The 21,211-nt window shown below is 45.8% G+C and overlaps 1 protein-coding gene across 2 annotated transcripts in view; it reads left to right on the forward strand.

Annotated features, from left to right (window-relative positions):
• Window positions 1-21,211, forward strand: part of HK2 (hexokinase 2) — a 163,582-nt gene that overhangs the window by 112,764 nt on the left and 29,607 nt on the right. For both annotated transcript variants that reach the window (XM_055400869.2, XM_055400868.2), the window contains exons 2-3: window positions 3,664-3,826; window positions 20,916-21,064. In XM_055400869.2, the coding sequence (XP_055256844.2) occupies window positions 3,685-3,826; window positions 20,916-21,064 (291 nt within the window). In that variant the 5' untranslated portion in view covers window positions 3,664-3,684. The remainder of the gene's footprint in view (window positions 1-3,663; window positions 3,827-20,915; window positions 21,065-21,211) is intronic.

Below are 21,211 nucleotides of genomic sequence, written 5' to 3' on the forward strand. Positions count from 1 at the left end.
AGGGTCCACAGGAAAAGTGAAGGTGATAGTCCTAAGGGCCTAGCTTTAGAGCCAGACACCTGTGCTCCCCACCAAGTGATCTATAAAACAGGGATATAGAAGTGTTATAAAAGAACAATCGACGCCATGTCAGTAAACTTGTAGGATGGGTTTTGGGAGGTAAGAAATGCTTGGTAAATGTTTAGCTACTGATCATCATGACCGTTTTCATCTGTTACTGAACACTGAAGGATGATTATAATCTCTTGGGTAAAGGGCAACATGATTTGAGTAAAGGCTGATTCTTTAACTTGTTAGGTACTTTTGAGAGTTAAGGATGAGGAGTGTTGACTAGATTTCCAACAAACTTTGTAGCATCTTAAACATCAAAGTTAAATTAAGCATGACCACAGTAGAATTATGGCCATCCTATCTTGGTCTTTTGTGTACATGACCTCATACTCCAAGAAGTGACAGGGAAGCTCCTTAACAGGGCAGTACCACAGGCTCAGGTTTCCCACAAAGGAACATCTGGAGCCATCTATGGAGGCGAGAGTGGGTGGCAGCGAGACTTCTGGACCTCTCTTCTTTTTGGGAAAATGTAGGAATGCAGGAGCTCCAACTTAGTCACATGTCAAACTCATGATAATGTCCAGAGATATGTCTGCTGCCCTCTGACCTGCCAGGGCAGCCCTGTGCGTGTCTGTGTGGTGGGATGACTGGTTCAGAAGATGGCCTTTTAGTGGATGTGTCCAGCCTGCATGCACTGTAGTGCCATTTGAGCTGTATAGACCTTGCTGTTCAGCAGAGAGGGGCGTTCATCTAGTAGAGTGGAGAAGAGCACAGTGGGCTGCCCTGTCCAGTCCTAGCTTAATCTTTTGCATCTGTGTGATTTGGGGCATGTTGCCTTCCCCTTTCAGTTGAATGGAGAAAATAACACCCCAAAGGTTTGTTATGAGGATTCAATAATTCAATGAGTTAATGGGTATAAGACCTTGAGAACAGGTTTTGCTGAAGGGTTTGCTGTTATTACTATTGGCTATGAGGCTGTACTTGGATGTGGCTTGGCTTTAGCCTTTGTTTGGTCTGGTGGCTGGGACTTGTCCATTAGCACTGAGATGCATTAAGCCCTAATGTAGTGTTCCTCGGCCAAGCCAGGCGTCACTGGGTCTGAAGCAGGAGGCCTCTGTGGTGATTATAGTTGCTCTGGGCCCAGAGTCTGCTGCGTTTTGTCTCCCACTGTGCCAGTAGGGAGAGAGAGGACTTGTCTGAGCCTATACACTCCTCCTGGGAGCCTCACATGTTGCTGTAAGGGAGGCCAGCCTCCTAAGGAACACCCTGGCTCCCAGTATTGTAGGAAATCCAGCTCAGTGCACCTGCTAAGGGAAGGGGGCTAGTGCCCCACAGACCTGGGATGCTACGGCAAGCAGGGGGCTTGCCATGAACCTGAAATTGGGAAAAAGAGTGGATGATTGAAGTCTTTCTGATTTAGACCAAAGGAGTGAGATGTCTACGGCAGCTCTCTAATAAATGCCGGCACCTAGGGAACTTGGGGATATCCTCATTTCTGCAAATTTAAAACTATGACAAGCCTAGTCGCTCTGCTGGCTGGGGAGGGAGTGGAGAAGTGACTGAGGGGCTTTCACTACTCCAGCCCTTCCTTGTCCTTTTCCATCCCCTCTGAGGATCGTGTCTGTCAATTTTGTTCTATTTTAACCACATTGCAGTTACAGAGAGAGGTGGGCTGATTAACCACAGTCTCTTCTTTGTCTTGCTTACAGCTTCTTTCAGCATTTTATCCAGTCTCTGATCTTTGAACTTTTGGGATTTTAGAAGAATGATGAAAGATTAGTAGTGGTCAGGATGTTTGAAATGATCTGAGAAGGGCCAATCTCATAATTCCTCAGGAGAGAGGGATGGACCCCAAACCCCACAGGGAGTTAGGACGTGGCCTGGAAGAGGGAGCATGTGAGTAAGAGGGCTGCTTCTCTCGCTCTCTGTCTAATTCTCCCCACCCCAGCCCCAAAGAGGGCAGTGGGTCTGTTCTTTCCTTAAAGTATTAAACAACTTTTGCTGTTCCTCTGGAAATCTCAAGCTTCAAAATTCGTTTAAAACCTTTGGTTTTAACTTAGAATGAAAAAAGTTTGGTTATAAGAAGATCTGACCAAAAAAGTGCTGGAAAAATAGTATAGTCTGTTAATACGAATGAGCACATGTGTCAGGGAAAGCTAATTATAAATGTTTATGCTTCTTGGTCAGAGTTGGGCAAAGGACAGGTGGGCATTTACTTGTGTTTCCCATAGGAGTAACAGTGGTGGTGGTCATCAGCCAAACCATCAGGATTGGGAATCCTGAAGTTTGGGAGCTGGAAAGAACAGGGTCTCTTCATCCCCCAGTTTGCTGATGAGGTTGGGAGTACCAGGTCCACCACCCTCATACCTTGAGGGCACAGCTGTAGCCTGGTCCAAGGGTCCTGATTCTACCCCCATCTCCATGGCCAGCAACCCCACCTGGCCTGGACTTTGCTGCTGAGAACAGGGATATTGTGGAAACTTGAGTGCCTCCTTGGATGGATTTCTATCAGATCTTTTTCTGTTAGAAGAAAACAGGGAATATCCACAGCCAGAGCAGACGAGAGCCTTCAAGAAGCAGGCTGTCTGAAGGGGACTCCTGTTGTTTTTCCTTCTCCTGGTGTTAAATCTTGGAAAAGTTCACATAATTTTATGTTGAAAAGAAGATAAATGAAATGATTAGGGAGAGCTGCCTCTGCCTCTGAGGATGGGGCAGGACCTTTGCTTTACCATGTGTATCAAGCCTCTGTCAATGTGTCACATACTGTGCTAGGCTTCAGGGATGCAAGCGTGAACAAATAGTCATGGTTCTTGCCCTTGGTGCTTATGATTTGGACACTAATATATATTTCCAAATTGAGGTTGGTGATGTGAAGGGAAAAGTCTGAGTTCATAGAAAAAAGAGGGAGGCCTGATTGTTTTATTAGGAAGATCAGAGAAGGCCTCTGTGCAGAGAGACCTGAAGGATTGGTAAGGGATCTGTAGATGAAGAGCAGAGTGAGGTGCTGTGTGGCTTGTGTGAACAGTCTTACAGTCAGGGAAGGGCACAGTTGGTGTGCTGGGGGACTGAGCCAAGGCTGGTCTGCACAAGGAGTGCAGAGGCACCCAGTAAGGTGAGGAGGAGTGGGAGAGGCCAGACTGTATGCTAGGGCCTTGGAAGGATTTCAGATTTGGTGCAATGGGAGGTCACAGAAAGGTTTTAAGCATGGGAATAGCATAGACTCTGTCTGGGGGTGGAGAATGGGTGGCAGAAGTAAAAGTAGAATCAGGGACTCTTATTAGTCTAGGAAGGAGGCTATGGCGGCTTGGCTTGTGTTGAGGGGCAGTAGGGTTAGCACAACTGGCCTTGAGTGTGGAGGACAAGATGGGCCTTTCCCCTGGTCTTCACCATTCTCCAGAAGTAAAATTAGACCGTTTTCTAATTTTAAGTTTTAGTTAACTTTTTTCTTTTAAGACAAAGTCCTGTCACAGATTCTGGTTCAATGGTCTTTAATAATAACCTGTACCTAATAGATTTTACCCTTTTGAGAAGCTGAATGATGTTCCATGACATAAATGAATACCATAATTCATTTACTATATATATGTCACTATTCACTTTCCCCTCTTTCAGGTTGACCAGTATCTCTACCACATGCGTCTTTCTGATGAAACTCTTCTGGAGATTGCTAAGCGGTTTCGCAAGGAGATGGAGAAAGGGCTTGGAGCTACCACTCACCCCACAGCTTCAGTAAAAATGCTGCCTACCTTTGTGAGGTCTACTCCGGACGGGACAGGTACTGTACCCACGGGGAGGGGTCTGGGAGCTCCTTTGCCTGGGGGAGACTTGGATGACTTTGCTCTGGGACCCAAAGAACTATATACATCAGTGACGGTTCTTTGGTTTTAAGCCTCAGAAGCCAGTGCTGGCTAATTTAAGCATGTAGGGATTTGAATGGAAGTCTATGGCATGAGATAGAGGGGAAGACTGGGAAAGGAGGCAGCTCTGGCAGTCAAGGGAGAAGTAAATCTTTGTCATTCCTGCTGGGGTACTGCTATTGGCCATTTGATTCCATCATGGCTCAGTTTGGGATTTTTATACCTTCACAGAGACTGCATACAGTGAGGGTCATAAACAACAAATATGCCTAAGATGCTTTCGGCCATATACCATGACAGTCACTCTTGAGCCCACCTACCTGGTACATTCCACAGGCTTGCTGGAGAATCATTGTGGTACAGATTGTTCTAGATTGTTTCTTGAACTCCATGAATAAAGACTACTAGAAATCCAAATAAACTTGGGATAATGTAAAAGAGACATGGTACATATTAAGGTATGAAAGTCTCTGAAACTGTGCAATTAGAACTTGTCAAGCTTTGTTTTATCCCCTTATTTGGATACAGTCTGTATTTCATGATGCACCTCCCCAAAAGTGATTTAACTAAACTGGAGAAAAGGCTCATGGGGAGACTGAAGTTGGAAGGTGGGTTTGGGCTAGATTCAGAAACCTTGCGTGCATACCTGAAACACGGAGTCTTTCTTCAGTAATACGCACTGGGGAGTAGCTGAAAGCTTTTGAGAGGTGTGAGCAGAGCTGTCTTGGTAACGCACACTGTCAGCAGTTTATGTAGAGTGTGTGTGCGTGTGGGGTGATGGGTGGTTAGTAGAGCACGGGGCATGGCCCTGGTCGAATGTAGTGGGCAGGGACCAGAGAGAATTCAAAGATCATACCAGGGTGTGGAGCACAACTGCCCCAGGGTGGCAGCATCCTCAGAGAAGGGAATGGAGCTAAGCTGTGCCAGCGCTTTCCGCAGACACACTTGCCACACAGTTTGTTTCATTTAGTATTCATGACGACCCTCCATTTTAGAGATAAAGTATCTCTGGGGCCATGAGGAGTGAAGGATGTGTGATGGCTACCTGCATATTGAGGGTGAGGGAAAGAGCCTGGAGGCAGCTGCCAGGGTCATGGAGGCACGAGGAAGTACAGAGCCTGAGCCACCCGAGAGAGGCGACGAGGCCAGGAAGCCGATGGTTGGTGAAGATCCGTATTTGCAGAAAAGCTGCAGGGGTGGGGAAAGGCACCGGCCAGGGCTTGTTCATGCACGGCATGCTTCCAGTGTTCCCATCATGTCTGTGTCCTGAGGCTTGCCTTTCGATAGTCCCTAACAGAAGTGCGTGTTTGCCTTGGGTCCCAGCGCTGAGGGTGTGACCTTGCTCGGGATTGTTCTGAGTGTGTGCATCTCAGCCTTTCAGAGAGCTCCTGGCGTTGAGGAGTGTCCTCCAGTTCTCTTGCGTCTCTCGTGTGCCCTCTGGGATGGCGCGCTTCCTCTCCCTGCTGGGCAGCCACACCCGCTTTTGTTGTTTTTATTGGACATTCTGATACATTTACTAGCTCTTTTAGTCCAGGGACCTTGTCTTTGTTTCAGGCATTAGCACTAAGCAAGTATCCTAAATATTTTCTAAACATATATTATGGGCTAAAGGATTTTTCTGAGCACTTAATGTAGTAATTCATTTACTTTTCACAAAACTCTATAAGATATGTACAGATTTTACCTACTCTTTTTTTTTTTTTAAGATGAGGAGTTGGGAGCCTGAATGGTCAGATAATTTCTCTACGGTCACACAGCTAATGAGAAGCTGAGTCAGGATTCAAACTCATAGTAAATGCCAAAGGCTAGGCATCAAGGCTGCTGCACTTGATCCATTATGTACGTGCACACATGGGCCTGTTCACTCAGCAACTGAGCACACAGCACATGCTCAGTTACAATTTTTTGAAATGGAGCTGGGGGTGGATGTCTGGACTGGATTGTAGGCAGGTGAATAAGCTTATTGGGGAGAGCTAGGTATGAGGCCAATCTTTCTGTTCTTGTTGCTTTCCTGAGATTGGAGCGTGGCGATCTCCCCTTGCCCCTTAGAGTTTGAGCCCATTGCTATACTGTGTGGTCGCAGATTCTCCCGTGCTAATGGAGATAGCACCTAACATGGAAAAGGAATACTGTGTATTGTGTTAGTCGCTCAGTCATGACCCAGTGGACTGTAACTTGCCAGGCTCCTCTGTCCATGGAATTCTCCAGGCAAGAATACTAGAGTGGGTTGCCATTCCCTACTCCAGGGAATCTTCCCAACCCAGGGTTTGAACCTTCGTCTCCTGCATTGTAGGCAGATTCTTTACAGTCTGAGCCACAAGGGAAGCCCCAACTGTGTATTGGAATGTTTTATTCACTTAACCAGAGCAGGTGCCCCCTAGAATACTAGAGACCAGACTGTAGGAAATGGGGTCCCCAGCCCCATCATTTCTTATTTCCTGAGATGTCCGTGGGCCAGCTCCTCACCCCAGCTGCCTGAGACTTGGCCTTTTATTCTTTGTAAAAATAAGAGGTAGATCCAACAGTTCCAGTCTGTTCTACATGTCCTGGAACTAGTGTGTTACTGTGTGAAGTTCCTTGAATTACTGTCATGAAGGAAAGACCCATAATGTCCATCAGCTGGGCACTGGTCAATTAATGCAAACAGTCCTCTGTAACCCACCATAAACGATGAGACAGTTTTATCTAAATTCATGTTAAGATCATATATATATGCGTGTACAGGTGTGTAAAGTCTCAAGGACATGTAATAAGTTATTGGTATGGTTTGCCTGGAAGGTGAGGTTAGCTGTGACTACATATACGTGTATATGACAACTCAGCAATTCTACTTCCAACTATACCTTAAACAAATTTCCATTTGAACTCGAGGAGACATGTCTCAGAATGTTCATGGCAGTGCTGCTTATAATAACAATGTACTGGGAACCGTCTATAGACTGTGTGATGGGATACTATGCAGTATATTACCCAAAAAAGTGTATAAATATGGATACATCTGAAAAAAAAATGAATGAAAACAGCAGGACATGTACTTCACAGTAGTTGAATGTAATTAAAAAAAAAAAAAATCCCTCCAAACAATGCTATATGTTGCTCATGCACACGTCCTAAAATTGTTAGGGTATAAACTGGAAAATGTGCACCAGATTGATAGGGTTGCTTCTGGAGGGAAAGAAAATTGAACTGGGGAGGGGAGCATGAGGGAATATTACTGAACGTGGTTGACATCAAGGCTTTGAGTTTTATGTTTTGCTAATTGGGGGCTGTGGTTCTGGAAGGTGGCAGTGAGGCCCGCTAACTCTTCAGTCAATAAAACTTGCCAAAATGAAGATTCTTCTTTGTTATTGGCTCCCCACTAAAGTGCTGAGGGAAGAAATGAGGGAGAGTTGTGTGCAGGACCGCTGCCTTTCTCCAAACATGTCACTCAGCCTGTGAGGCTTGGTTGGTGCACCCACTTGCTGGTCATGGCTGCAATCCAGACGCTGTTGCTGCTGGTGGGGGCTGTGCTTCTCTGCTACAGAGGGCTAGAGGCCTTGCGCAAGTGGTGCCTGGTCCAGGCTAGCCTTCTTCAGCACCCTGATCAGCCCTTTCCAGTGTCACTTTTCTAATCTGGGAAATTAAACCTCAGACCTAAAGCTGTGACCTAGAGGGACGTAGTCAGTGGCTCTCTGACTTTTCTGGACTACATACTCTCAGCAAGAAACTCATTCATAGGAATGTTGATAGACAACTGAAACGAGTTTCAGGAATTAATGTTTATTCTTAAATGTGACACAGATATATTATCTTCTATACTTTAGAACCGCCTGTTGTCAGGACTGAACTAATTTTCTTTCCGCTTGCAGTGTGAAAGCCACTCTCTTAAATGCTCCTCACCCAGTTTTGTCCTGGTCAGGCCTTTGTAAAATTGACTATTTTTTGCCAGGGGTGAGAGGTGGTTTCAGGGCAGTGTGTGGTAAGGGGCAAAGATGAGAATTCTAGGTTTAAAAGAGTGTGAATTCAAGTTGTATGCTTTCGAGTAGTTCATTTATGCCCCAGTCCTCCATTTTCTCATTTGTAAAAAGAAGAGGCATCAGAGGGTTGGCTGTCAGAATTAAGGGGGAGTGGGTTGCCTAACTTTCTCAGTGTGCTGTAAACCCAATCATATGTAGCCACGGCAGCAAGATGCACACCCAGCACCGAGTTTTGTTGCTCAGGGAGCAGGTGTGAGGGTTCATCCCCATCACTGGTGGTCTGGAGCACGGACCGAGTTCCAGCTTCCATAAGTCATGTCTAATGGTCATCAGAGACCTGGTGAGAGAGTGTGGCAGAGACTTCAGGAAGTTTCAGGCCATTCATTTATGATGGAGGCCTCCATTACACACAAGAAAAAAGAACCTCCAAATTACGGTTTGAGTTCTCTGTGAGAAGGAAGGGAATGTCAGCAGCCATTTCGTGGCGGCTGACTCGTAAATATCTGTGCTTCATAGATTGTGTAGACCATGCAGTGCAAAGAAACATAGGGGACAGATAAAAATGAAATATTTATAAATGATCCGAGGATATCTTTGTTGTTGTTTTAGCTGCTAAGTTGTGTCTGACTCTTTTGGAACCCTGTGGATTATAGTCTGCCCCTGGTGACTCAGAAGTAAAGAATCTGTCTGCCAATGCAGGAGATGAGGGTTTGATCCCTGGGTTGGGAAGATCTCCTGGTGGAAGAAATGGCAACACACTCCAGTATTCTTGCCTGGGAAATCCCATGGACCGAGGAGCCTGTCGGGCTACAGTCCATGAGGTCACAAAAGAGTCAGACACAACTTAACTAAACAATAACAAAAATATCTTGCTTGGTGACTGAATTTGGTGTCAGCAGGGTATGTATACGAAAAATGCTCCTAATTTGTTTTTTTTCTCTAAGACAGTTTTAGGAAGTTGAGAGAATAATATAATGAACATCCATAACCAGACTACCTGGAGTCTACATTTATATTTTAACCAAATCTGTCTTATCACATTCCTCTAGTTTAGTTTGTTTTATTTGAGGCATTGCAAAGTAAATTATAGAAATCAGTTCATTTCAACCCTAAAACTTCAGCGTGCTCATTATTAACTAGAGGTCAATGTTACTCTTTTATCTTTTGATGTAAAATTTTGTACGAGATGCAAACCTTAAATATCATATGATGAACTGACAAATACATACACCTATTTAATACAACAACTATCAGGATAGAAAACATTACCATCAGCCCAGAAGTTGCCTGGTGCACTTTCCCAGGCAGCTCCTGTCCCCAACCCCCAGAAGCAGTCCCTGTTTTAAATCCACATGTATTACTAGTTTTTCTTGTTTTAGAACTTCCGTTATATACAGTCCTACAGTAGTTACTCTTTATACGAGGCTTCATTTACCCATCATAATTCAGGCTTTATCCATGTTGTGTATATCTATAGTTCCTTTTTGGTTGCTGATTCTCCGGTGTGATTGGAATCCTATATGACATGAATTCTATGGACACCTGGGCTGTTTCCAATTTTCCCCTAAGGTGATGAAAGCTACTATAAACATTGTTGCACAAGCCTCTATGTGGAAATATGTTTCCATTTTCTTCCTTTTCTTGAGTAAACAACTAAGAGTGGAATTTCTGGGTCATAGGGTTTGGGATGTGTTTAATTCGTAAGAAACTCCTGGACCAAAATCGTTTGAATTTTGATTTCCAAAGTGGTTAAGCTATTTTACACTCCCACCAATGCTGTGTGAGAGTTCCACTTGCCCTGATAATTAATGTCTGTAACTCCCCCTACCTGTTTTGCTTTTGGCAGTACAGAGTTGAATAGAGAAAGTGTTTATTGTATCTGCCAGGAATCTTACCATCTTGAATTCGCAGTAGGCAACCCTAACCTAAGCTTGGCTGTGCATGTGATTGAGGTACTAGCCCCAAATACAGCCCGATTGGGACCTACTGCATGCTTCACAGGCATATGGCTTTCAGGGGCAGTTTCATTTTGAGAGGAAATGCAAGAATAATTGATATCATTTAATGATCACCCATGATGTCTGTTTATGTAAACAATCTATTTTATGCTCCATGCAAAGTCTATAAGAGAGATATTCCTAGTTTAAAAATAAGACAGCTAAGGCCAAAAGAGATTGCCAAAGTCACCTGAGTCCAGTTGACAGAAGTGGACTTTAAGCATAGGTAGTCTTGCCTCCTGGAGAAGGCAATGGCACCCCACTCCAGTACGGTTGCTAAGACACGACTGAGTGACTTCACTTTCACTTTTCACTATCATGCATTGGAGAAGGAAATGGCAACCCACTCCAGTGTTCTTGCCTGGAGAATCCCAGGGACGGGGGAGCCTGGTGGGCTGCCGTCTATGGAGTCGCACAGAGTCGGACATGACTGAAGTGACTTAGCAGCAGCAGCAGCAGCAGCAGCAGTCTTGCCTCCAAGGCCATAAGATTCATGTTTACATTGGCTCATGTTGCTGAACAGAAATTTCCAAAGCAAATCAAGTTATTATCTTGTAAGTTCAGTTCAGTTCAGTTCAGTCACTCAGTCGTGTCCGACTCTGCGACCCCATGTATCACAGCACACCAGGCCTCCCTGTCCATCACCAACTCCCGGAGTTCACTCAAACTCATGTCCATCGAGTCGGTGATGCCATCCAGCCATCTCATCCTCTGTCATCCCCTTCTCCTCCTGCCCGCAATCCCTCCCAGCATCAGAGTCTTTTCCAGTGAGTCAACTCGTCGCATGAGGTGGCCAAAGTATTGCAGTTTCAGCTTTAGCATCAGTCCTTCCAATGAACACCCAGGATTGATCTCCTTTAGAATGGACTGGTTGGACCTCCTTGAAGTCCAAGGGACTCTCAAGAGTCTTCTCCAGCACCACAGTTCAAAAGCATCAATTCTTCGGCGATCAGCCTTCTTCACAGTCCAACTCTCACATCCATACATGACCACAGAAAAAAACCATAGCCTTGACTAGGCGGACCTTTGTTGGCAAAGTAATGTCTCTGCTTTTTAATATATTATCAAGGTTGGTCATAACTTTCCTTCCAAGGAGTAAGCGTCTTAATTTCCTGGCTGCAATCAGCATCTGCAGTGATTTTGGAGCCCAAAAAAACAAAGTCTGACACTGTTTCCACTGTTTCCCCATCTATTTGCCATGCAGTGATGGGACCAGATGCCATGATCTTCGTTTTCTGAATGTTGAGCTTCAAGCCAAACTTTTCACTCTCCTCTTTCACTTTCATCAAGTAAAGCCGACCATAAACATGGATTTGCTTTGTACCATTATAATCAGAAGCTCTGGTAGAACCCAACTAAAAATCTACAAATATTCCAGCATTCCAATTAATTATTTGTTAAGTAATTTACATTTTTAGCAAGCTCTTTTTACCCCAACCTTCCAACTTAGAAACAAGCAATCTTTGTAGTGTGTCTTTATTGCCCTCATTGTCTTGGCAAGTTTGTTTAGATACAAGCATGTCTTAAGGCAGAGTAGATGAGATGGTTGGCTAGCATCACCGACTCAATGGACATGAACTTGGGCAAACTTTGGGAGACAGAGGGGCAGGGAGGCCTGGGCTGCTGTGGTCCGTGGAGTTGCAGAGTCGAACATGACTTCACAACTGAACAACAACAAGGCGGAGTAAGATGAAGGTTTTGATGTATTGATCTTTTGATACTTCCCCACTTAACTGAATTGTGAATTGTTTATTTGAGTATATCTCTACCCTCTGAAAAAGTGAAAGTGTTAGTCGCTCAGTTGTATCTGAATCTTTGCGAACACATGGATTGTAACCTGCCAGATTCCTCTGCCCATAGAATCCTTCTCCAGGGGATCTTCCCAACCCAGGGATCAATCCTGGGCCTCCCGCATTGCAGGCAGATTCTCTACCTTCTGAACCACTAGGGAAGCCTCAAGAATACTGGAGTGGGTAGCCATTCCCTTTTCCACGGGGTCTTCCTGACCCAGGGATCGAACTCAGGTCTCCTGCATGGCAGGCCGATTCTTTACTGTCTAAGCCATCCTCTGCTGCTGCTGCTGCTAAGTCGCTTCAGTCGTGTCCGACTCTGTGCGACCCCATAGATGGAAGCCCACCAGGCTCCCCAGTCCCTGGGATTCTCCAGGCAAGAACACTGGAGTGGGTTGCCAAAGCCATCCTCTGCTGCTGCTGCTGCTAAGTCACTTCAGTCGTGTCCGACTCTGTGTGACCCCATAGACGGAAGCCCACCAGGCTCCCCCATCCCTGGCATTCTCCAGGCAAGAACACTGGAGTGGGTTGCCGTTTCCTTCTCCAATGTGTGAAAGTGAAAAGGGAAAGTGAAGTCACTCAGTAGTGTCCGACCCTTAGCGACCCCACGGACTGCAGCCTACCAGGCTCCTCCATCCATGGGATTTTCTAGGCAAGAGTACTGGAGTGGCTTGCCATTGCCTTCTCCGAAAGCCATCCTCTAGCTAGACTTAATTCCCTCCAGAGAAGAGAATGATGATGATGATGATGATGAAGAAACTAGACTTAGATTAGGCAACTATTCTAAGCTGCATAGTGAGCGAATTGAAGCATTGGGATTTGAACCCAGCCAGCTGTGTTTCAATGCCTGGGCCGTGAGGCATATCGCTAGTGCTGCATTTGTACTTATCCGCCCCCAACATTGCTAGCACAATGCATTCATTCTTGTGTTAGTAACTTAGGCCTGACTATTCAGTTCATTTAATAGAGTCCCCACTGAGTCTGGTCCTCTATGGGGCAGCAGTGTGCTGAACTACCTTGTGTCCCATCTTTGAAGAGTGAAAATTGTCCTGGGTTCATAAGGCTTGAACAGATGAAATATTTCCTCAGTGATATGGGGTCACTAATGCAAGCACACGGTATGATAAAGAGAGACTAGACGTGATAGGGTGCCTGGAAGCTGGCATGGAACCCTGTAAGGAGCTCTTATCTTGGTTACTCAGCATTGTATCAACAGCTGTGTAGTGAAGAGATTGATCAATAGCTTTCATACATGCAGCTTAATAAGTCGATTTATATGGTACCTATGATATAAAATGAAGATTGTATTGATTAGCCTCCATATGGTCATATAATCATATAACTGGAGTTTATTAAATATTTACATGTGCCAGGCATTATGCCAAACACCCTACGCCTTCATTGCATTGATCCTTGACCAAAAACTACATGTGTCTGTGTCTCTTTGTCCCTGTGTCCTAGGGAGAGATGGGGAAGTGCTGGCGAGACAGGATATTATTACTATCCCTTTTTAACAGATGATGAAATCCCAATGTCAGATTTCTAAGAATTTGCCCAATTATATATGGCTAATAATATGGCTAAATGTTAAAATGGGATTTGAACACAGGTTGGTCTGCCTGAAAACCTTTACACACTCAATGCCTACACAGTATTGTAGCAATCATATTTTAATCCTTTGAAGAGTGGTTTCACATCTCTACAACTAGTGTAACAGCTCTGAGTTTCTTAAGAAACATTTCCTGAGTATAAAAGTACCAGAGTGGTGCTTTCTATTGGTGTTTTGGGAGTTCTGGGGGGCACTTAAAAAGCATTATGTGCTCCAGGCCCTTCAACTGGAGCAGGTTTATGTTTCTCTGTTTGCACTTTTGCATTCAGCATCCTGTTGGTGTGCTATAATGGAGTATCTGAAATCTTGGAACTTAAAAAGAGACTTCCAGATGTGGTAATGACTGTGGTGTTTCCAGGTATGTAGGAAATACGTGCCTTGAAACGTTTGTCTGGCAAAGTTAATTTTGCTGGCTTACATACCCAAGACCTGCAGATTTTTAGTTGTCATCTCAATTGGAGTCCATGCCATACATTCTTAGAGTAGTCTGTCACGGCACCATGCCACCTTCTAGGATCCTCAGAGCTCTGGGAACGCTGCATCGAAGCTACTTATTTAAAGAAGGCTTCTGGATCTTGTGGAAGAAGTCCATTTAGTCATCTGAGGAAGCCCCAGGGTTGGTAGGTGGGCCCAGTTTTCAGCCTTAACGAGGCAGGGCATTGCCACTTTTGAACACAGTTGCCTTTGACAAAAGGGTACTGCTACTTAAAAATTCAGAACAAAACCAGACCTGTTTGATTTGGAAGTCACCCTTATGCACTGGTTGGCACACTGCTCTGAGCTCCCTATGGGAGGGGCAGGTGGTGATCTATTTTAATTAGTGGCAAGTACCTAGTGATTGAAAATAAACTGTTGGGAAATTCAACTGGCTCTCACCCCTCACAAATTACGTGGACATTGGGAGTGGGTGAGTTGAACCATGCAGGGGATATGGCCTGCTCAAACACATTACTGATGTCCCATCAGCCAAGATGATGGTGAGTATCATGTTCAGGCCCTTAGTTACTCAGATGCCGTTTTAGTCGCCTTCAGCCTTTCCCTGGGGTGGGTGAGTTACCAGGAGAAATTGAAATCCCTTTATCTTGCTGACCTTATGTATTTGATAAGAACGTCACTGAAAGTTTGGCTTCCCTGGTGGCTCAGATGGTAAAGAACCCATCTGCAATGCAGGAGACCTGGTTTGATCCCTGAGTCAGGAAGAGCCCCTGCAGAAGGAAATGGTAACCCACTCCCGTATTCTTGTCTAGGAAATCCAATGGACAGAAGAGCCTAGTGGGCCACATTCCGTGGGGTCACGAAGAGTCGGACACGGCTGAGTGACTAACACTCACTGAAAGTGGGCACAGGGGTAGTCCAGGATGGGGAGTGAGTCAGCAAACAAGCTCTGCCAGAGGGAACAACCTGAATCTTAAACCACTGGGCAGTATGATGGAGGGTGGCAAGACCTAATGCTCTATTGCTAGTTCCTTTTTTTTTTTGTTAATTTATTGATTTGTCCACATCAGGTCTCAATTGCGTCATGCAGGACCTTTCGCTGTGGCTCATGGACTCACTAGTTGTGGCCCTGGGGCTTCAGTAATTGTGGCATGCAGGCTCCCCAGCTGCGGTGCTCGGCCTCTGGAGGGCATGGGCTTAGTTGACCCATGGCATGTGGGATCTTAATTCCCTGGCTAGGGACCGAACCTGCGTTCCCTGCATTGCAGGACAGACTCTTAACCACTGGACCAGGGCTCAGGAACAGGGAAGCCTGGCCTGTGAGTTATTGTCTTTTGATAGAGGGTTGTTACCCCTTCTTTTGTCTGATTTTGGAGGGGCATGTTCTTAATTAGGAGGTCCTTCATCAGAGAGGGCTTGGGGAGTGTCCAGTAAGCTGGAAACAGGGGTTTGGTATAATTGTATGAGACAGCACCAATTTGCGGCCACCGAAAACACCTGCCTCAGAAAGCTTCAGTAGGTCCTGGGTTCCTGTGAGGACAAGGGTGCGTCACCTCTAGCCAGTGAGATCATTAGGCCCAGAGGGATGGGCCAAGTTACTGATAGAGGTAAGGGTGTTTTTGCTTTCTTTTTCAACACTTTATGGCTTCTTGCTTCCATCCTAGACTCTGTGTCAGGTCGTCCTCAGCTTTAAGGAAGCAGCACCATGAGAAATATGGGTGAGGTGGCTGTTGGGGTCAGATGAACTTGGGGTCAAATCTAGCAGGACTTTACCCCCGAACGATCTTAACCAAATCACTCACCTTCTGAGCCACACGCACACTTCCTTTGCCCCCCAGGCCAGTTTAGGGCCTGTGGCAACCTCTGGGTTTTATGCTTTTGGCATTGATAATGAAGAATCCCACCTCCCACCCCTTCCTACCTCCTGCATTTTTGGCTGTGCCATGGGACTGAACCCAGGCACTCAGCAGCAAAAACTCAGAGCCCTAACTACTGGACCGCAAGGGGAGCCCCAGTAATGAATAATTCCTTATTTGAGGATTTATAATTTTCTCATGAGCAGCCTCCTTGCTCACTACAATAGAAAACTTGCCTGGAAAACTAGACCTGAATGTAAATCTTGGTTTTAGTTTTTCTTGACTTGAGCCTTGGTTTTCTTATCTGGAAATGGGGGTCATTGATGATTAAATAGATTATGTTTATAAACATCATTTAGCAAATTTCTCTTCTATTAAAAATATCTACATGTTGGGCCAGAAATTAACTGAATCTCCTCCACACCTGCCTCTGTCTTTTCATTGTTTTATTACCACAATAATTCAGATGCAAGTAGGGAAGTCTGAGCTGTGTCCCAGAGACCAGAGGTGAAGGCAAGGTTCTGGGCTTCAGTTTTCCGAAAAAGTCACATAAGAAAGTATAAGATGAATTTGATCTTTCAAATAAACCTATAGTAAAACATTGCTTCTTTGATTTTTTGTAGTGGTGGTGATACCATTTAGAAGTAATTGGAGAGAGAGACTTGTAAAGGAGAGTGAATGCAATCATCCAACTGGAAAAAAAATTGCAGATATACAACCAATGAAACTATTCTTTTTAATATACAAAGAGCTCTTTTAAGTGATTAATAAAATAAATAATATAAATGTTTAAAAGGCAAGATATGTGAGTAGAAAATTCACGGGAAAAAATAATTTACACTGCCAGTCAGTAATTCAAAATGTCTAACCTACACAAAGGAAAGAAATGAAGTTTAAAAAATGAGGTGCCTCTCTGACCAAGAGGTTGGCAAAGATTAATTGTACGTGACCAAGACACTGGCGACAGTGAAACCCATTTGTTGGTTTATCTGAAAAGAACTTTTAGGAAGATAGTTTGGTAATATCTTTGGTTTTCCTGGTGGCTCAGATGGTAAAGAATCTGCCTGCAATTCAGGAGACCCAGGTTCAATCCCTGGATTGGGAGATCCTCTGGAGAAGAAAATGGCTACCCACGCTATTATTCTTGCCTGGGAAATCCCACGGACAGAAGAGCCTGATGGGCTACTGTCCATGGGGTCACAAAGAGTCGGACACGACTGAGTGACTAACACACTTGGTAGTTAAAAACATAAATCCTTAGAGCCAGCAATTCAAATTCTTTTCATAGAATGTTTCAGCTAACAGTCTTCTCTCTCTCAATTTTTAAATAATTTTATTTATTTATTTATTTGTGACCGTGCTGGGTCTTTGTTGCTGTGAGAGCTTTTCTCTAGTTGTGGCGAGCGGGGGCTGCTCTGGCTGGGGTGTGGTGGCTTCTCTTGTTGCAGAGCACGGGCTCTAGGGTGCGCAGGCTTCAGTAGTTGCAACACGTGAGCTCGGTCGTTGTGGCTCCCAGGCTTGAGAGCACAGGCTCCGTAGTTTCGGTGCAGGGACTTGGTTGCTCCGTGGCATGGACCAGGGATCAAACCTGTGTCTGCTGCATTGGTGGTCAGATTCTTTACCGCTGAGCCACGAGGGAAACCCTGTTTGGTTTTTTGTTGTTGTGGCTTGTTATTTTTAGTATTTGTGTATTTATTTGGCTGTGCCGATTCTTACCTGCGGCACACAGGATCTTTCAGTTGTGGCATGCGGGATCTTTAGCTGCAACATGTGGGATCTAGTTCCCTGACCAAGGATGGAACCTGGGCCCCCTGCACTGGAAGCATGAAGTCTTAGCCACTGGACCACAGGGAAGTCCCTAGTCTTCCCTGTTTTTGTAGTATAAATATATCTAAGGACACTCAGGGCTTCCCAGGTGACTCAGTGGGTAAAGAATCCACCTGCAACGCAGGAATCATAAGAGACGCGGATTCAATCCTTGGGAAGATCCCCTGGAAGAGGACTTGGCAACCCACTCCAGTATTCTTGCTTGGAAAGTCCCACGGACAGAGGAGCCTGGTGGGCTCCAGTCCATAGGGTCTCAAAGAGTCACACACGACTGAAACGACCGAGCACACACAAGGGCACTCAAGAAACGTTGATAATGGTTGCTTTGGGGATGTGGGGAAGAAAAGACGTATCTGCTTTTCATTTTTTCCCACTTTTGTACTGTTTGAACATTTTAAAAATCAGATGTTAAAATTGTTTTCTAGACATAACAACTTGCTTAACAATAAAATAAACCTTACCTCTGATTTTAGGATCTTCTTAAATGTTTTAACAAGTGAACCGTCAATGAGCAAATGAAATATGAGATGTTTTCTTAATCCATTGCCTCATACACCCAATATAATCATTCAGCAGAATGATGGTGCTGGGTCTCACTGGGTCCTGTGCCCTGTGGCTGTACTTAGGAAACCAGCTACAGGTTTCTCCCCTAGGTTCTCCTGCCCCAGAGCCTTGCTCCTGCCCCTCCAGTCTGACTGTCCCAGACCCACAGATACCATCTCCTTTCACACCACATCACACACCCTCTGCTCTGGACTTCTAGGATGGCTTGGAAGGTAAACAGTGGTGGCAGGACTTGGGCCAGGAATAGGATAGGAGTAGGCAAGAACTAGAGGGGCTGAGAACTAGGAGAGAGGAGCTACATAATCAAAGAAGCAATGACAGTGACAGCAGTAGCTGCTGATTGATGGCTTACTGTGGACCTGTATATTCAGTTATAATGGGTTCTGTATGTTATGTAAGCTCATGAGCCCTGGGAAAGTCAGCATTATGAGCCCTGTTCTGCAGGCGAGGTGACATGCTCAGAGAGTCCATACAGGTACTGAAGCAGCTGAGCTGGAATTCAAAGCAAAGCCTGCTGCTGCTCTGTGTGAGCAGCTCATGCGTGGTGGGGAGGTGGGCACTAGGGAGGGGGTCCATTCACTGACTCAAGGGGTCACCGTACGATTTAGCTCCAGGCGTCATGATGCTGGGCCTGTCTCAGAGATATTGGACTCTGGAAGGACTAAAGTCTTCGGCTGTGTTAGTTGTGATTATGCGTGTTTGTGGAGGGGCATTGGGCAGGAGAGATGAAGAGGAATGTCTGATCTGGCGGAGTCTGAAAAGAATGACATTCCTTCTTGGGAATGGATTTATCAGCAGTACTTTATTATTTGTGATTTCCCTTCAGTCCATCAGCAAATACTGTAAAACCACCATTCTTGATGCAGCTGTCCCCTCCAGTGAATCCAGCTGGGCTAGCCTTGAATTGTGACCAACCAGGGGCAGCTTCGGCCGCCTCAATCCCCCACGGTCGCAGATTCAGCAGATTCATGTATCCTGGGCTGCAGAATGCTGAGGCAGGCGATTCATCTTTGATTTTCCTTTTCATCCCCCATGAGAGCCTCACATAGTTTTCCCTACAAACTGGCTGACGTCCCACTACCAGGGGAGGCTCAGAACTGGTATGCCTGGAAAATTCACCCATGGCCACAAGGGGAGCAGTCTCTCTAGATGGGGTTGAGCTTGCTGTAGCTATCTAGCAATGGTGGCTAAAGGGCTGGGGGACCGCTAGATGCCATGGAAAGGACAGAAAACTAGTACCCCCTGAGGAGGAGTGCTGAAGTCACTGGCAAAGATTCTGGTGGCTTTTCTTAGACAGATGTCTTCAGTCTCCCCTCAGAATGTTGCTTTTACTTTTTTTCAGTCTGAGAGGCAGCCCTGATGCTGGGCCTGGGAGACTCAAGTGTGAGTGTCAGGCTGTGTTTGCCAAGAGCCTGGATGGAAAGTTTCTAGTCCTTATTGAGTGTGTTTTGAATTCTTGGTATTGTGCTGGGTACTTAAGGCGTGTTACTTGGTTTTCCCCATCAGGTAGGAAACTCCTGCTCTGGAGATGAGGCAGCTGAAACTCAGAGGCTCAGGAATCTGCCATGTCCCCAGAGTGGCTGGAGTTCTGGTGTGGGTAATGTGGGCGCCAGAGCCAGTCTATCTATGTATTGTTATCAGCAGACCAGGGTTGTGTGCAGGTAAGGCTCCATATAATCTTGGGGGCATGATGTCCACTTCAGGCTGTCCCTCTGGATGGTAGGGGCTGTGTTGGTAAGTGCCCTTAAGGAGCTGGGCAGAGGTTGGTTTTTCTCAGGACCAAACATTCCTTGCTGCTGAGAGCATGTGGGTCAGAATAAACCCTTGTTTCTCTTAATCAGAGTGCTTCCCGGACCGTCTCATCCATTCTCCCTTACTTCAGTGGCAAGTCTCCCATCAGGAGAGGGGCTGAGTATTGACAAACATGCCAATGAGTAAATCCCCACCCCAGAAATAATCATGTATCCTTTCAGAATACATGTGTGGCAGGGCACTGGAAGACTGGTGGAGCAGGCCTGGTTGAGGAGACTGCTCAGGGGACAAGTCCACCTTGTTCCCAGTCCTGGCCTGCCCCGTGAGCCCCAGCTCTGGCTCTGGCCTCCACACCTCTTCAGCACTTCCATTCTGCACCGTAAAATGGTGTGTGTCCCCGCAGCCCCTGTTATCATCTGGAATCTGGATGTTTCCTGTTCTGCTCTGCTTATTTCCTGGAGGGACTAGACTGTGCCTTCCCGTGACACCTGGAGCTCTTGACCCACTTGTGTCTGTAGAGTCTCCCTCTCTCCCCTCTCACCCCCGCTCTGTGGCTTGTCTGAGTGGCCTGACTTTTGTCTCATATACTCTTAGGTCAGCATTCTCTCATACTTGAGTAAGCCTGGGATTATTTTTGTCAGGTGGCACCTGCTAGACTTATTTACGAGGCCTCTTAACTTACAGTTAGCTGGATCCCATTCCACTCCCTCGTGTGACTCTCATTCCTGCTGAGGGATTTTGCCGTCACTGTGTACAAACATTCAAGACTACATTTTGTTCAGAGATCACAATTTGGCAAAAGGCCTAGGGGGGCCACTTGCTTGTAGCAGTGTGTTGGGTGTCCTGAGGGCATGAAGAACAAAACTGAGGCTTGGCCTCTTGATGCAGGGCTTGATGGGTCCTGTGAGCTCAATGGGGACTTGGGTGAAAGCCCTTGGGAAATAGTCAGCTTTTGTGAGGGGGTGGGCACCCCATTGTTGGCTATGAAACTGATTCTTCGTGTGTATCCTGCAAGTAGTATACAAGTGCTTAGCATTAAGAAAAAGAATAAGGCAACACATACACGTGTGTAGAAAAAGTAAGACCCACTTTTTTCACCCACATCCCATCACTCAGAGATGACCAGTGTTTATGGCAGGATTCTTGGGTTTTCAGTTTTGGTCTCTGTGAAACAGTTATACCTTGTCTTTACTGAACTAATAGTGGCCCTTCTCTCTGCAGAACATGGAGAGTTTCTGGCTCTGGACCTTGGAGGAACCAACTTCCGTGTGCTTTGGGTAAGAGTAACAGACAATGGACTCCAGAAGGTTGAGATGGAGAACCAGATCTATGCCATCCCCGAGGACATCATGCGAGGCAGCGGCACCCAGGTATGAGCCTTCTCTTGGGGTGGCCACTGGGGCTTTGGGCCCTGCAGGAGCAGATAATGCTCCTTCTCTGTGGTCTTGGAGGGAGGAGACCTTGACTCCCCTCTTTGCCGGGTGATGCCCCTCAACGCCTGGAGGCTAGGTGGGGGC

This window comes from Moschus berezovskii, chromosome 11 (genome assembly GCF_049115385.1).
Source record: "Moschus berezovskii isolate FMDL1 chromosome 11, NW_MosBer_1.0, whole genome shotgun sequence".
Classification (NCBI taxonomy): Eukaryota; Metazoa; Chordata; class Mammalia; order Artiodactyla; family Moschidae; genus Moschus; species Moschus berezovskii.